General features: G+C 40.0%; 1 protein-coding gene across 7 annotated transcripts in view; it reads left to right on the top strand.

Annotated features, from left to right (window-relative positions):
• The window catches only part of tns1a (tensin 1a), a 243,707-nt gene that overhangs the window by 202,796 nt on the left and 22,218 nt on the right, over window positions 1–18,693 (top strand). For 6 of the 7 annotated variants that reach the window (XM_061889474.1, XM_061889472.1, XM_061889473.1 and 3 more), the window contains 2 exons: window positions 14,604–16,274; window positions 16,873–16,953. In XM_061889474.1, the coding sequence (XP_061745458.1) occupies window positions 14,604–16,274; window positions 16,873–16,953 (1,752 nt within the window). The remainder of the gene's footprint in view (window positions 1–14,603; window positions 16,275–16,872; window positions 16,954–18,693) is intronic. The other variant, XM_061889475.1, reaches the window with a different exon arrangement.

The following is an 18,693-nucleotide window of genomic DNA, read 5'->3' as shown; positions in this document are numbered from 1 at the left end:
AGTTGTTCCTATTCACAAAGCGGGAGACGGACACTTATTCACAAACTACAGACCAATCTCAATATTACCACAGTTCTCCAAAATATTTGAAAAAATATTTATAAATAGATTCGATGGCTTTGTAGAAAAAAAATGAATTATTAACCGATAGGCAGTATGGTTTCAGGAATAATCGATCAACAGCACAAGCATTAACAGATTTAATTGAAGAAATAACTGATAGTATTGATGAAAATAAATATACAATAGGAGTATTCTTAGATCTTAAGAAGGCTTTTGATACAGTAGACCATAGTATTCTTATTAGAAAAATGGAAAAATATGGTTTTAGGGGTATTGTTCTGGAATGGATAAAAAGTTATTTATCTGATAGAAAGCAGTTTGTACAGATATCACAAAAAAAATCATGTTGGTTAAATATTAAATGTGGGGTACCACAGGGGTCAGTCTTAGGGCCCAAGATGTTCATCATTTATATAAATGACATTTGTAAAGTAACTGAAAACCTTAAATATGTGTTATTTGCGGATGACACCAATGTACTCTGTTCTGATGTGCACTTGCAGCAGCTCCTGAGGACCGTCACCATGGAGATGTGAATGGGTAAATGTGGAAGTAGTGTCAAAGCGCTTTGAGTACCTTGAAGGTAGAAAAGCGCTATACAAGTACAACCCATTTATCATTTAAACTAAAAAAATGGTTTGATGCTAATAAATTATCATTAAACCTAAATAAAACTAACTTTATGTTATTTGGAAATAAGAGAAATGATATAGATGTAAAATTATATATAGACAATGTTAGTATAGAAAGAGTAAACAAAATCTAATTTTTGGGTGTGATCTTGGACCACAGGATCTGCTGGAAGTCACACATTACATACATCAAAGGGAAGTTGGCGAGAAGTATTGCTGTCCTGGGTAAAACAAGGCACATTCTTAATCAAAAAACATTACACACTCTTTATTGTACACTTGTTTTACCATATTTGAGTTACTGTCTAAAAGTTTGGGGAAATACATACAGGACGAACATCCAACCACTATTCATAATGCAAAAAAGGGCCATCAGACTGATACATAACACAGGACCCCGAGAACACACTAGTGGATTATTTATAAAAACATTTGATTTAAAACTACCAGATCTCATCCAACTCAAGACTGCCCAAATGATTTATAAAGCAAGTAAAGATTTACTTCCAACAGGGTTACAGAGAAGATTTTTACAGAGAGAAGGGAATTATAATTTAAGAGGAGAACTACTTGGACTTGGAGAAGGCATTCGACCGTGTCCCTCGGGAAGTCCTGTGGGGAGTGCTCAGAGAGTATGGGGTATCGGACTGTCTTATTGTGGCGGTCCGTTCCCTGTACGATCAGTGCCAGAGCTTGGTCCGCATTGCCGGCAGTAAGTCGAACACATTTCCAGTGAGGGTTGGACTCCGCCAAGGCTGTCCTTTGTCACCGATTCTGTTCATAACTTTTATGGACAGAATTTCTAGGCGCAGTCAAGGCGTTCAGGGGTTCCGGTTTGGTAACCGCAGGATTAGGTCTCTGCTTTTTGCAGATGATGTGGTCCTGATGGCTTCATCTGACCGGGATCTTCAGCTCTCGCTGGATCGGTTCGCAGCCGAGTGTGAAGCGACCGGAATGAGAATCAGCACCTCCAAGTCCGAGTCCATGGTTCTCGCCCGGAAAAGGGTGGAGTGCCATCTCCGGGTTGGGGAGGAGACCCTGCCCCAAGTGGAGGAGTTAAAATACCTAGGAGTCTTGTTCACGAGTGAGGGAAGAGTGGATCGTGAGATCGACAGGCGGATCGGTGCGGCGTCTTCAGTAATGCGGACGTTGTACCTATCCGTTGTGGTGAAGAAGGAGATGAGCCGGAAGGCAAAGCTCTCAATTTACCGGTCGATCTACGTTCCCATCCTCACCTATGGTCATGAGCTTTGGGTCATGACCGAAAGGATAAGATCACGGGTACAAGCGGCCGAAATGAGTTTCCTCCGCCGTGTGGCGGGGCTCTCCCTTAGAGATAGGGTGAGAAGCTCTGTCATCCGGGAGGAACTCAAAGTAAAGCCGCTGCTCCTTCACATCGAGAGGAGCCAGATGAGGTGGTTCGGGCATCTGGTCAGGATGCCACCCGAACGCCTCCCTAGGAAGGTGTTTTGGGCACGTCCAACCGGTAGGAGGCCACGGGGAAGACCCAGGACACGTTGGGAAGACTATGTCTCCCGGCTGGCCTGGGAACGCCTCGGGATCCCCCGGGAAGAGCTAGACGAAGTGGCTGGGGAGAGGGAAGTCTGGGTTTCCCTGCTTAGGCTGTTGCCCCCGCGACCCGACCTCGGATAAGCGGAAGATGATGGATGGATGGATGGAGGAGAACTACTTTTTAAGATCCAATATTGTAGAACAACGCAGAAACGAATGAGTATAACAATAGCAGGGGTTAAAATATGGAACTGTTTAAAGGATGAAATAAAACACAGCACCAACATAAACCAGTTTAAAAAGCTTTTTAAATCATTTATCATTAGTAAATATAAGAAAGAAGAGCAAACATTGTTTTAGAAAGACAATAATATATAATATGTATATAAATACAATTTATGATTTCATAATTATACATATAGGTTATATTAAAATGTATATATTACCACTTTATATGGAATTTAAATAAATTGTGTATATATAATATATATATATATATATATATATATATATATATATATATATAAGTGTACAAATGTATATGTTTGATTTAAATGTTAAACTGTGTATATGAGACGTGTGCTACATATATGTTGCTTATATATTGTTTAAAAATAAAAAAATAAAAATAAAAAGTAATATAAGTGAAGCATGTTTTAGATTTTATATATTTTGAACCTTGTTCTCGTTGTGATGGGGTAGGTTTATATAAGCGTTGCTTCAACCTACACCTTTTCGGCTCAATCATTGCTCAAATGAGTGTTTTTGTTTTTTTTCTTTTTTTGTTGTTGTTCTTTGTTTTATGTGAAGATTGCCGAAATAAATAAATAAATAAATAAAATATAAATAAATTTAAAAAAAAAATTTGGGGGCATCACAACATCTTTTTTTCAAATTGAACGCGTGTTGTGTTACAATTTTGAGATCCAACAGCATTTTTTTTTTTTTCTCTTATTTTTACGAAATACTTGTACTTTGGGAAGGCCAGTCTAAAACCTTAATATATACTTATACACCATTTTAATTATGGTGTACAATTTGGTAACTTAGGGCCACCTTTCATTTTGTTTGTACAGTTTAGCGAGTAGCTTTAGTAGGGATGTGAGGTGAAAACGTCCCGTTCACATTTTCAAACGTATGTTTGGGTGCATTGCAATTGTTATCGTCCACAAACTATGTTAGGCTCAATAACACGACTTAAGCAGTGGGAGCAAGCAAAAAAAAAGCCTGCCCACAAGCTTAATGGTTGGCTCTGTTCTTACTTGGTAACGTGTAGCTGTCCCCACTGTCAATCCCTCTGGTTGTGGCCAGCTCGATTCTAATATCAGAGGTTTCATTTACATTAACATGTGAACCTGTGAACGTGTGCGGGCCCTAATTAGGCGAGGTAGTCAGTCATGAGAGATTAGACTAGAGTATGCAGACATGGCTGCAGGGTGCATGATGGCCGGGTGTAAAATGTACACATGACCCATGGAAGTGCGATGGATTTGTCTGTTCCTCAACCGTCCGCTTACTGCATGACATGTGGTTGCACAGTAGCCAGGTGTCAGAAAGCCATTAAAGAACTGGCTGAGGGGACAGAGAAGGGTCGCTTCTGGCCATGGGTAAAGAGGGAGCAGAAAGGCCAAATCACACCTAGGGCAATGGTGTCAAAGCACACTTTAGATCGCGGGCCAGGCGGGATTCATTGACACCCCGACCACCCCGTTCAGCGTGTACGTGTGTCATATAACACGCACGGTCAATTACGCTGAGTGCATGTTGATTTTTAAGATACAGAGGTGGTAGGTGTCGGTGATTAGAGGTCGCGTTTTCTACCTCGGTCAAAACAAACAGCCAGTGAATGTGTTTTTTTTAGATACTACTTGTGTCAAATGACTTTTTTTAACAATAGTGTGGAGTACAGTCGTGGTCAAAAGTTTACATATACTTAAAAAAGACATAATGTCATGGCTGTCTTGAGTGTGCAATAATATCTACACTGCAAAAAGTCAATGCTCAAAAACAAGAAAAAAAATACAAAAATGAAGGATATTTTACTTAAACTAAGAAAAAAATTCTGCCAGTAGAACAAGAAAATATGGCTTGTCAAGACTTTCCAAAACAAGTAAAATTAGCTAACCTCAATGAACCCAAAAATACCTTAAAATAAGTATATTCTCACTAATAACAAGTGCACTTTTCTTGGTAGAAAAAAGAATGAGACCTTTTTGCTCAATATGTTGAAAAATATTCTGCAATTAAGTAAATACTAGTGCCATTATCTTGACAGAACGATATTATTTTTTTTTCATGCTTGAAATAGGAAATTATTATTTTAAAAAAGTAGTTTTATACTTGTGAGTGTTGATGACACAGCTTTGCAACAGTTGATATTCTGGTTTCAAGCATGTTTTAGTCAATATAGGTCATAAAATCTCAGCAACAAGTTGTAATATCTTACTGAGATCATTTAGGACCAAAATTCTCAAAACAATTAAAACACTCTAACATAAAATCTGCTTAGTGAGAAAATGTATCTTATCAGACAGAAAATAAGCAAATATCACTCTTATTTGAGATATTTAATCTTATTTAGATTTCAGTTTTTGCAGTGTACAATTCTTATTTTTTGGTAATAGAGTGATTGGAGCACATACTTGTTGGTCATGCACAAAAACTGAAATCTAAGTAAGATTAAATATCTCAAATAAGGGTGATATTTGCTTATTTTCTGTCTGATAAGAGAATTCTTCTCACTAAGCAGATTTTATGTTAGTCTTTTACTTGTTTTAAGTGTTTTGGTCCTAAATAATCTCAGTAAGATATTACAGCTTGTTGCTGAGATTTGATGACCTATATTGAGTAAAAAATGCTTGAAACTAGAATATCGTCTTGCCCAAGAAATCATGTTTCATTTTTGTCATGTTTGGTTTTGTTTTTTGGACAATTGGTTCTTATGTTTGCACTTCCTTGTTTGTTTTGTCACCATGGCTACTGATTGATTTTCACCTTGCCCGCATGTCACGCCCCTGTCCTCAGCTCTCACACCTGTTGTTAATTTTCATAGCTATTATTTAAACCGGTAGTTGCCAAGTGTTCAGTCTGGCAATTTCACATATTCCCAAAATTCCTCATCTGCTTCATGCCACGCTATGCTGTTCATTCATTCTGTCCATGCCAAGTAAGTTTTTGTTATTCATGCCCCAGTGCAAGTATTTGTCTCATGTTTATAGTTTGTAGCCTTTGTGCTAGTCTTTTGTTTTGTCATTAGTCAAGTTTGTTCTGCGCCAGTGTGCCTGCCATTTTATTGCCTTTTTGTGTTGGTAATAAATAAACATGTACTCACATTCACATCTCGCTCGTGCCAACTATCCTTTGCATCATGGAAACAACCCACGTCCAAGTCCATGTTTGACAAATATCAACTGTTGCAAAGCTGTGTCATCAACACTCACAAGTGTAAAACTGCCTTTTTAACGTGATATTTTCTTATTTGTGGGGCGGCATAGCTCGGTTGGTAGAGCGGCCGTGCCAGCAACTTGAGGGTTGCAGGTTCGATTCCCGCTTCCGCCATCCTAGTCACTGCCGTTGTGCCTTTGGGCAAGCCACTTTACCCACCTGCTCCCAGTGCCACCCACACTGGTTTAAATGTAACTTTTATATTGGGTTTCACTATGTAAAAACACTTTGAGTCACTAGAGAAAAGCGCTATATAAATATAATTCACTTCACTTCACTTATTTCAAGCATTAAAAAAATTTATGATTTTGACACAATTGTGTCTCATATAGAAACAACTGTCTTATTTTCATTGAAATAATAGGAAACACGTACCATATTTTTCGTAGTATAAATAGCTCCGGAGTATAAGTCGAACCTGCCGAAAATGCATAATAAAGAAGGACAAAAACATATAAGTCGCACTGGAGTATAAGTCGCATTTTTTAGGGAAATGTATTTGATAAAACCCAACACCAAGAATTTAAAATTAAAAATACATTTAAAATAAATAAAGAATAGTGAACAACAGGCTGAATAAGTGTACGTTATATGACGCATAAATAACATATTATGGTAAGAGTCATTCAAATAACTATAACATATAGAACATGCTATACATTTACCAAACAATCTGTCACTCCTAATCGCTAAATCCCATGAAATCTTATACGTCAAGTCTCTTACGTTAATGAGCTAAATAATATTATTTGATATTTTACGGTTGTGTGTTAATCATTTCACACATAAGTCGCTCCTGAGTATACTGTAAGTCGCACCCCCGGCCAAACTATGAAAAAAACTGCGATTTATAGTCCGAAAAATGCGGTACTCATATGGTAGTACAGTTGGCACAGTACAGCAAACTGACGGTTCATATTTAAACATTTAACATGTGACATTTCAAACAATTTTGAACAGAAATAGTTCACGCCCATTCAGGTAAGTTCCTCAAAATTACAATTAAAAAAAATTTGGCCGGGCTGTATATATGCGCAATAAATGACTGAAAAAGCACGCACTTGGCGTGATGATGTCATGTTGTCGATGGAAAAAGGAATTTTTAGACCATATAATTTGTCTTAGCGGCGAGTAGACCCCGAGAGTAACAAGATGTTGCCTTGTTGCCTTTCCACTAAGAACAATATATTAGTTTTTAGTAGAAATGTGCTGGTTTCAAGAAATGTAAGGCCACACTGCAAAAACTAATATCTTAGTAGGATTAAATATCTCAAATATGGGTGATATTTGCTTATTTTCTATCTGATAAGATCATTATTATCACTAAGCAGATTTTATGTTAGAATGTTTTACTTGTTTTAAGTGTTTTGGTCCTAAATGATCTCCGTCAGATATTACAGCTTGTTGCTAAGATTTTATGACCTATATTAAGTAAAAAATGCTTGAAACTAGAATATCAACTGATGCAAAGGTGTGTCATTAACACTCAAAAGTATAAAACTTCTTTGTTTAAAGTAATAATTTCTTACTTCAAGCATGGCAAAAAAAAAAAAAAGATCATGATGCCGAGCGCATATCATTATGTTAAGATAATGGCAGTTGCATTTACTTACCGGTAATTTAAGAATATTTTTTAACATATTGAGCGAAAAGGTCTTTTTTTTCTAGCAAAAAAAGTGCACTTGTTATTAGTGAGAATGTACTTATTTTAAGGTATTTTTGGGTTCATTGAGGTTAGCTAATTAACTTGTTTTGGAAAGTCTTAACAAGCCAAATTTTCTTGTTCTATTGGCAGATAATTTTGCTTAGTTCAAGTAAAATACCCCTCATTTTTGTATTTTTTTTCTTGTCTTTGAACACTGACTTTTTGCAGTGCAAGCGCATATCATTATGTCAAGATAATGGCACTAGCATTTACTTAATTTAAGAATATTTTTCAACATATTGAGCAAAAAGGTCTCTTTTTTTTTCTACCAAGAAAAGTGCACTTGTTATTAGTGAGAACATACTTATTTAAGGTATTTTTGTGTTCATTGAGCTCAGCTAATTTTACATGTTTTGGAAAAAGAAAAAAAAAATAGATTTTTTAAAAATGAGAATCGATTCTGAATGGCACAACGTGAGAATCGCGATTCGAATTGATTTATTTCCCACACCCCTAGTGTGCAGTGTTATTATTATTATGATTTTAATTTTTTTAAATAAACCGGTCTCAACCTAGTGGTTCTGGTGTGCCCATTAGGTCTCCCTGTGGAAATCCTTTGTAGCCATTGTACTTGGCTGAGGTCGGTACCCTGTTCTAAAAAAAAAAAAGTATTCAATTGTCTTCATGGCCCTCGTTGTGGCACCCGAGGTGTCAAACCTACAGCAGCCTTATAATGTACTGCACAATGGTTGCGACTGCAGGACCTAAATATACCAGAGCCAAAGAAGCCTGCGGAAATGGAGAGCGGTGGAGTATTTCAAATGTGTGCTTGTGTGTGTCACACGAGAACAAAACGCGTCGGGCTCGACTCGACGCTGACAGCGCGGTGAGCCGCAGCAGCAGGTTCAAATCTCACCAACCGGAGGAACCCTGCTGAGACCCATCCTCATCTCTTTAATGCCTCCTTTCTCCCTCCAAACTGGGGGGTGGGGGGCTATTTTGGAGTAGACACACTGCAGATCGCTGCGAGGAGATAAATGTGAATCAGACGTCGGGGTGTAACCGGACAGCTTTGAGATGACATCACCCTCAACGTTGCCTCGGTGGGCGACACCAATACGGTCACATCACATTACCTTGAGACTGATGGATGGAGCTGGAGGCAGACATTGCAACTAAAAAAAAAAAAATCTATATATTGTGTCAGTGACCCCTTCGTAGTCGTGTGCTGTCACTCCACATCTCCGCTATCAGACCAGAGAAAGTGATGTCATGCCCGCTCTATTGAGATGTTTACGACGTGGGCTTTCAAGCCACCGAGGTGACACAAATACGTCCATAGGACTTAACTGTCAGTCAAAATCCGTCGCCCTCTCCTGGCATGCAGACTGGACGTCGCCGCCACAATATGAAAGCTGCGGAGCTAAATGTCACACCCCCCCCGCTGTGAGGTGACATCGCAGCGTGCCCACGCATTTCTGATGCCGGCTTGTCAGGGTGAATAATTGTAACTGAGGCTTGTCCTGCTAAAAAAAAAAACAACAACCAAAAAAAAAAACTATACAAACACCTAAGTGCGTACTTTAAGTGACTTTAAAATGAAGCTGTAGTTTTTCCACCAAGTACCACCTCGGAATGAACGTGGCCCTCCAAGTAATACCATAATAACTACCATTAAAATACAGTAGTGTAGTAGGTCTAAGTAATCATTAAAAAGAAAAAATGTGCAAGCTTGTTGTTAAAATACATTGGCTTTCCTATTGACATGCTACTGATTAGCATTAGCAATTTTACATGGCGATGTCAACATTTTCAAGAGTGTTAATGAAAGCAAGTAAGATGCACGTTACAATCAAACAGCAGATGCATACCAAGTGCAATATTTACATAATTAACACATTAACACACAAAAAAAAATGAACATGACGGTGATAAAAAATATTTATGAATTTTTTCTCAATTTCCTTCTATTTTTTTTTTTTTTTTCAAAGGGTGCTCACATCTCTGATATGAGGATTCAATTACAATTAGCTCTTTTTTTTCCCAACTCTTTTTCGGGCACGGTGGAAATGTAACTAAGTGACTTATTAACAAGCATGTCTAAAACAAATTATACGGTGTGGGACACAATTTCTTACACCGAGTCCCACAATGGGGATTAAAAGAAGAAAGCAACTAAAGTACTTTCAAAATAACAACTTTTAAAATAAACAAACAAAAAACATCATTAACACATTTTAGGGCGCGACAGCAGACTAGACGAGTCAACATGTAATAAACTACTAACATCTCAAGTCTTGAACTTAAAACTCCAATTGCAAATAAGCTTCGGAAATGTGATAATAAAACAGGATGCAACAACTGGACAAAAGTTATCATAATCAGCTCATTTAAGAAAATATATATTTTATTATACAAAAAAAAAACTATTTAAATGTATTAACACACACAAAAACTACCGAAAATTGGTACAGTTGAGTGCCTATTCCTCGGTACATGTACAGTAGAACACTGTTTGAATAAAGGGGACAAAAATGTCTCTGCCACACCGGAGTCCATTTGAAGAGACTGGAGGAGATGCGGATGAAGAGACAAGGATGCAGAGCTAGCGCTGAGCGCCGGGACAGATAAGCTTCACAGTGTCTTGGCTGAATGAGCCGGTATCAGACACCGAGCCTGTCAGGTTCAAACACTGATGACATTTATTAAACAGACAAGAAGCAAGGAACCATGCAGAGACAGAGTTCAATTTAGCTCATGGGGAGAATGCATGGAGCTGCACACTTAGTCACAGTCTCGCCCTACGTTGTAAGGTTCAGCTCCCGCCATCCCTCTATTTATTCAGGAGTTCCACAGTCAACATCACTGAGGCCGCCTCTAAAAGGAGTGGCCACCTATATCAAGCAAAGCAGATCCAGTACGCACAATACGTGACGGAATGTGCTGAGGGCGTTGTGATTTCGCCTTGTTTTTGCTTCGTCTGCGTGCTGTCGTCTTATCTGCGTTGAGGTTCTTGGCTGTTAGCGGGCTAAAACAAAGATAACGTCTGCAGCTGAGGTCACCCCTCGGACAAAGAAGTTTTGTCCTTGCACAGATAGGAAAAATACAGCTAGAGCACAATAGATGATAACTATAGCAACAGACTATAAGCATACTAAAGTTGTGTCATAATAAATATACATCATTATTCTAACAGAGCCTTAGACACATCCTCGCTCATCCATGCGGACTAAACACTGGCCGAGAGTTATATATATATATATATATATATATATATATATATATATATATATATATATATATATATATATATATATATATATATTATAAAAACAGTGATATTGTGTGCCCAGCCTCGTTGTCGGACTGCCGGGCACGCCTCCTCGCCGCCATCTTGGGCCGGGATACTGTGTGCCCTGCCTCGCTGTCTGACTGCCGGCCACGCCTCCTCGCCGCCATCTTGGGCCGGGATACTATGTGCCCTGCCTCGTTGTCGTACTGCCGGCCACGCCTCCTCGCCGCCATCTTGGGCTGGGCTACGGTGTGCCCTGCCCCGTTGTCGGGCTGCCGGCTCCGCTTCTCCACAGAAATGAATACTTTTCCTCTGGCTGAGAGCTTTACTTAATGTCTAAATAAGTGCTCCCACCTGGCGATGATGTCACCATGTCGGCGGACTGCAAAACCCGGCAAACAGAAACATCCAAAGCCGTGTGCAAACTCCCGCCAAAATACATTAACTTTATGATATGACGCTTTGAACGCAAGCATCCAACATTTTAACAGCATATATAGGTCAGAAAAGACACAATTCATCCTGGGTCCACTTAAAATATTGTTTTTTTCTTTAGCTATCGATAAATAGCGTACTGACTCTCTTCGTTCAAGTGGGAACGAACAAACATGGCCTTGTTGACAATATGTGCCCACGACTGTATGTACTCTACTTCCCAGCTGGCTCGTTGACACAGCAGTGGCACACGGTGCTCAACTGCTTCTATTTATAACAAACCATTAGCCACAGGTGCTAAAATGGCTTTTTAATGCCTGCCAAGTATGTGTTGTGCCAATGAGACTCCCCGAGCCAGCACTTAGGTGTGTGGGCCTGCATTTGACTCACTGCTGGAAACAAACATCACCGCACATGGTGAACAAGCATAGGCACCAACCAACGTGGCATCTGGCCCGGGTGACTCACCTGATCTAATCCGAGTTCTGCTGCCATTATTTATTGATGCTGGGGAAAGCTGCTTTTTTTTTCCATTTGCTCAGTTTAAACTCGTCTGGAGTTTTCTCAGTTTGCTTACACAATTGTGAGTGATTAACAAATGATGTGACTTGCAGTGACATCATATACACCAGGGGTCGCCAACCTTTTTGTAACCTAAAGCTACTTCTTGGGTACTGATTAATGCGAAGGGCTACCAGTTTGATACACACTTAAATAAATTGCCAGAAATAGCCAATTTGCTCAATTAACCTTTAATAAATAAATCTATATATATATAAAAAATGGGTATTTCTGTCTGTCATTCCGTTGTACATTTTTTTTCCTTTTACGGACGTTTTTTTGTATAGAATCAATGATGAAAAAATCTCTTAATTGAACGGTTTAAAAAAGGAGAAAACAGGAAAAAAAATTGAAAATTAAATTTTGAAACATAGTTTATCTTTATATTTTTAAAATGTGCCGTGGGGCCGTTAAAAAATTACCTGCGGGCCGCACTTTGGACACCCCTGGAGTAATTTTTTTTCCTCCCAAAATAGAAACAAATAATGGATTTAGTAAGAAACTGTGCGGTACTTTATTGATACATATTATTTCCAGGCTTTCGAGGGCCAAATAAAATGAAGGGGCGGGCCACATTTAGCCCCCAGACTTTGAGTTTTACACCGGTGATGTAGAGGTTTCAATTACTGTGCCGTCATAACTAAAATATTGTTGGGAATATTGTTAAAGGCCTACTGAAATTAGATTTTCTTATTTAAACGGGGATAGCAGGTCCATTCTATGTGTCATACTTGATCATTTCGCGATATTGCCATATTTTTGCTGAAAGGGTTTAGTAGAGAACATCGACGATAAAGTTCGCAACTTTTGGTCGCTAATAAAAAAGCCTTGCCTGTACCGGAAGTAGCAGACGATGTGCGCGTGACGTCACGGGTTATGGAGCTCCTCACATCCTCACATTGTTTACAATCATGGCCACCAGCAGCGAGAGCGATTCGGACCGAGAAAGCGACAACTTCCCCATTAATTTGATCGAGGATGAAAGATTTGTGTTTGAGGATATTGATAGTGACGGACTAGAAAAGAAAAAAAAACGCGATTGCATTGGGAGGGATTCAGATGTTTTTAGACACGATTACTAGGATAATTCTGGAAAATCCCTTATCTTTCTATTGTGTTGCTAGTGTTTTAGTGAGTTTAATAGTACCTGATAGTCGGAAGGGTGTCTGATGGAAGTCGACGGCAGCTGTACGGACGGCACAAGCTCAGCAATTCTCCGGTAAGAGCCGACTTTTTACCACAATTTTCTCACCGAAAACTGCTGGTTGACATTTGGTCGGGATCCATGTTCGCTTGACCGCTCTGATCCATAGTAAAGTTTCACCTCCGTGGAATTTTAAACAAGGAATCACCGTGTGTTTGTGTGGCTTAAGGCTAAAGCTTCCCAACTCAATCTTTCTACTTTGACTTCTCCATTTTTAATTGAACAAATTGCAAAAGATTCAGCAACACAGATGTCCAAAATACTGTGTAATTATGCGTTTAAAGCAGACGACTTTTAGCTGTGTGTGTGTGCGCCGCGCTAATATTTCCTAACAGTCCGTGACGTCACGCGTACACGTCTGCATTCCGCGACGTTTTCAACAGGACACTTCGCGGGAAATTTAAAATTGCAATTTAGTAAACTAAAAAGGCCGAATTGGCATGTGTTGCAATGTTCATATTTCATCATTGATACATAAACTATCAGACTGCGTGGTCGGTAGTAGTGGGTTTCAGTAGGCCTTTAAGTAAAGTGTAGACTTCTAAAACCATATCGTAACCGATCTTAATTCTCAGTTATTTCTTGTCTTTTCTGGGCTCTTCCGTTCCTAGCCCCCTTTGGATGATGGGTGAGGGGGTGAAAAAGGCCTTAAGGGATGGATGACATTTGGTGTGTAAAACAAATTCCAAACCACGAGTCAGTCCGTGTGAGAATGCAGCTGAGATATGTTAAGAGCACACTGCATAATAATGGAGTGTTTCTAAAGACCTTAGACATGCAGGTTGGCTTAGAATGAAGGGTTCCCCCCCACCCCACCAGTGACATCAGAGGGCTGACAGATGGGAGTTCTGGCCAAAGTGTAGCCACTCCCCTGCTGCTGGGAAAAAACAAAACAAAAAAACTTTGTGCTGCTCACTTGCTTCAAGCAAATTTTGGGTGATGAGAGGACAAGCTGAAGTAAAAGGATTGTTCTGGGACTTGGTTTTTTTGTGGGAAAGGATGAAAGAAAATCACTTCTATAGGTAAGAGGTTTGGATGAGAAATTTCAGAGATTTATAGTATGGGACAAGCTGTGTTTTTTTAAGATGGGTTTTTGCTCTCTTGTTGATATATTGTTGGAAATAACTGCGGTCGGACTGATCCACCAAATTCTTGGGGTCACTCCCCACATACAACTCAGATGTTGTCGTTTTACTTATTGTGTCTTGTATTACTCTATCACTTTTTCTTGAGTATCAGAGGTATTGCTTGTCTTGTATTACTCTATATTAACTTCTCCTCATGACTATGACTTTTTTCTTGAGTATCAGAGGTATTGCTGCTACTATTTGAGTTGTAAGCAGTGTATTAGTACCTCATAGTCACGACCATATCCGTTTGTATACCAGTGCCTCAGTATACTTTCCTATTACAGTAGCATAATTTCACTCGTTACTACACGTACACAGCCGAGACAAAGTTCAGTCTTTCAGTTTGGATGAAGTATCAGTCTTTTAACTACTTTCACACAGGCGTGGCACCGGAACTCGCCATTTTAAAGGTTCACATCAGACAAGCCAGTTCTCAGTGACGCAATGTGGGTTGGGGCTTGAGCCCTGTAAACTGTCTATTAATAGAGGAACGGGGGTTAGTGTTGCTGGTTGCTGGGCTAGAAACCTAGGTTTAAAAAAAGATCATTGCAGACTGTGGGGTCCTTGTGCTTGTGGGCAGGGTGATCTGGTACTTTGCTAACCTGGATTTGTTCTTTTGATTTTTTGTATGCCATTATTTGCTGTGGAACAGGTTTAATAATAATAACATATGTCTGTTTTTCAGATGTTGTCCACACTCAAGGTCCACTTGATGGTAGCCTGTATGCACGGGTCCGTAAGAAAGACTCCCTGGAGGGAGTGGTCACCATCAACGGCCTGCCAGTTCATGAAAGCCTCCTGACCGCTGTAGAGAACCCTTTGCGACACCCAAACCACCAACTTCAAACCACAGAGCATACCCTTCCTGTAACAGGCCATGCCTCTCTTCCTGCGGTTGACCACACCCTCTCTGTGAGCAGCGACTCGGGCAACTCCACCGCCTCCGTCAAGACTGATCGAACTGAGGAACATTGTCAGTCTGTGCAGGGCGGCTCAAGCCATGGTAACCAAGTAGCAAGTCACCCACTGCTCAGCCCTCATGAGAAGAAAGAACTTGATCAGATTTTGAGTGGACTTGAGGCTCCTGTTCATCAGCGACAAGCGTATTTGTCTACTTCAGCCAGTCCAGGGGGAGGTGTCCGACACCTGGTCCCTGCACAAGTGCATGTCAACGGGGGCCACACCAGGCTAACTTGTGTACCTTCAACAGAAGAGCGCGAGACAGATATTCTTGACGACGAGCTGCCCAATAGCCAAGAGGGTAATAGCGTGGACAGCTTGGGCACACTCTCATCCTTAGACGGTCAGGCCACAGCAGCTGACCTCTACTACCAGTCAGAAACCCCCATCAGTGCTCAATCTGACGGGCCCTTCCTTGAAAGAGGGGTTCTAGGAAAAAAGTTGAATGAGATGCCCGTGCACGGGTTGCAAACACCCACTGCAATGCAGGAGTGCAGCGCCTTGGTGTCCCCACAAGGTGGGTACAACAACTACCAGAATGGAAGTGGAATGTATCACTCACAGTCCTTTGGTAACCCACCTGCTGGCAGCCCTGAGGCCAACCCTAAACTGATGCCCAGGGCACCAGAGAGGAGCACCAGTAGCCGGGAGGCTGTTCAAAGAGGTCTCAATACATGGCATCAGTATAGCCTCCCAGATGATCCTTTTGGCCCACCACTTCAGTCCACCCATAGCTTGCCACATTTTCCTTCGTCCGCTTCTCAAAGGGACATCGAGCAGTCCATCGAAGCCCTCAACATGCTCATGCTAGACCTGGATCCGATAAACTCCCACATGTCCAAGTCATACAGCGCGCCTCCTGGGGAGAACACCCTCCATTCATCGCAGGTGCCCTTCTCCCAGACTCTTACAAGGCCCTCATACCAAGCAGACTTTGCTATCCACGGCTACAGCACCTCTGGGTCATTCAACAACACCTTCCATCAGCCACCACGCTCCACTGGGAGAACTTTTCCCAACCAGAGCCCTGTTTTGGAGTCTCCAATGTCCTCTCCTCAAAGGCCCAGCCCCACCTACCAGCACCAGAACACAACCCCAACACACACACCCGAACCCTACATGCACACACGCCAAGCGCAGCACCACTTTCCCTCCGCTCCCTCCCCGAACGTCCAACAGCCGCTAAAGCCTGTGAACTCGTACACGGTCGGGGTAGTGTCGCACTCCCCAGACCCACAGGGCTCATCACCCTATCCAGGCTGCAGTGAGTCCTCCTCCCCACTTCCCGTTCTCACCCCGCAGCCTAAAGACACCTCCTCTTCGTCTTTGGCCCGAGACCAAGATGCAGAGGAGGAAAATCTGAACCTGGAAGGCCTGGTGGCTCACCGCATCGCCGGTAAGACCGGATGACGGGGTGGTAAAAGTCAGTCTCCACTACATGTGCCACATTGTACCAGTAATTGCATAAGTAACGGATCTGACAAGGTTCATTTCGCTGACTGCCTCGCTGGAGTCCGAATTTAATCAGTATAGTTTCAACACGAGCTCGTCCACGTGGTTGAGCGGCTCACAGCAGTTCCTGTTACAGTATATAGTCACCAGAGGAATGAGACGTCCACATATAATTAGCTCTGCATCGTAATACCTTGAAGGTTTGGAGAACCCAGCTTTCCTGGTAAATCAGTGGAAACTCAGCACTGCCACCCAGTGGATGCATGTTGCACATACCTTCTTTTGCTTTTATTTTGCTTAGAAACATTCAGTGTCATCACATGTTGAATATTGTTTCACATACAGATGTGTATTTTTTTCATTTAAGTCAGTTCCTTTTATTGTTTTTCTTCTCCTTTTCTGTTCAATCCATCACTCCTGCTGACCGGACAACCCCCTTCCCACTATTGCTTCATCCTCTGCACGCCCCCTCGCCTTCTACCTCCATTACCCTCCTCCTCCTGTCCACTATCCACCACCCTGACCTCCCACCCCGGCATCAGAGTACAACGCTCGTATCCGGGGCATCAGTGACAGCATGACACCGCAACCATCTGACCGCCATCGCTCCTATTCCTTCTCCGGTTTGTCCACTGCCCCTCTGCTTTTGGTTGGCTTCACTTTAATTTCTTACACAGCATTTGTAGAAACGTTCTGACATAATGACCTCTTTTTTTTTTAATCATAGTTCATTTATTATGCCTTTGAAGTCAGACTTGTACATACACTAATCAAAAATTTCAATAACCAGAATAAGTTGATGATAATAATAATAATGCTAATAATGATAGTGATGATACTAATTTTGTTAAGTAATAAGTGCAAAATTAAAATAATAATTATTAGAATATAGTTAAACTATTTGAACTTGGTGTCATTGTCCTTTTGGAACAACCAATTTGAGTTGTTAATTTGTTATTTATTCATATATATATATATGTATATATATATTTTATATATATATATATATATATATGTATGTATGTGTATATATATGTGTGTGTGTGTGTATATATATACATATACAATTATATGTATATATATATTGTACATATACATATATGTATATGTATTTCTATATATATGTATGTATATAGAAATACACACACATATATATATGTATATATATATATGTATATATATATATATATATATGTATATATATATATATATATTGAATGAGGTGTGTCCAAACTTATAGCATGTACTGTATGTATATATATATATATATATGTATGTATGTATATATATATATATATATGTATGTATGTATATATATATATATATATATATATATATATATATATATATATATATATATATATATATATATATATATATATATATAATATGATTTTAGCCTGAATTGCTTTGACCAGATGTAAACAAAAAAACATAAATTTTTACCTTTTAAAAGGTAATTTGAGACATTATAGGCGGTATAGCTCGGTTGGTAGAGTGGCCGTGCCAGCAACTTGAGGGTTGCAAGTTCGATCCCCGCTTCCACCATCCTAGTCACTGCCGTTGTGTCCTTGGGCAAGACACCTTACCCACCTGCTCCCAGTGCCACCCACACTGGTTTAAATGTAAAAATTAGATATTGGGTTTCACTATGTAAAGCGCTTTGAGTCACTACAGAAAAAGCGCTATATAAATATACTTCACTTTACTTCACTCACATGCATGTATAAACATTCCACCCAAAATAAATGAATATTGACATGTGTACCCATGATGAGCATAGACTAGCATGTAGAACAGGCCTGGGCAATTATTTTGACTCGGGGAGCCACTTTTTGAGAAAAAAATGTGTCTGGGGGCCAGTATATCTATTTTTAGGAACACTAAAACAAAAAAATCACAATAATGTCTGATTGAATGCTAAAAACTTTATGACAAAAACTTAATGGAATTTTACATTTTTCTATGAAGGATAAAACACTGAATATTGACAAAATATAAATGTCACACCCCTTTCGATCGACATATTTTACAATCAAGTGAAATGCAACAAGAATGCAACAAACAGTGAAATATGAACGAAGGGTACAAAACAAATCCACCTACAATCTGATATATCTGATATAGCACTAAGCTTTAGAACTTTGTTGTGAAAATCTCCTTCCGCGTCTGTGGAAACACTTCCCACCTACACTGCTTGGTGCCTCGTCTGAGCTGCTGTGACGTCAATTACCATAGTTACTAATTAGATGACCACAGTAACTAATTAGATTACCGTAGTAACTGGTATATCAGCCAAAAGCGCAGATTCCAATCATTGAATCTGCGCTTTTGAAAATTAGAAAACATCACTACACATCATA

This window comes from Nerophis ophidion, linkage group LG27 (genome assembly GCF_033978795.1).
Source record: "Nerophis ophidion isolate RoL-2023_Sa linkage group LG27, RoL_Noph_v1.0, whole genome shotgun sequence".
NCBI classification, from domain to species: domain Eukaryota; kingdom Metazoa; phylum Chordata; class Actinopteri; order Syngnathiformes; family Syngnathidae; genus Nerophis; species Nerophis ophidion.
This window is presented reverse-complemented; position numbering and strand designations above follow the sequence as displayed.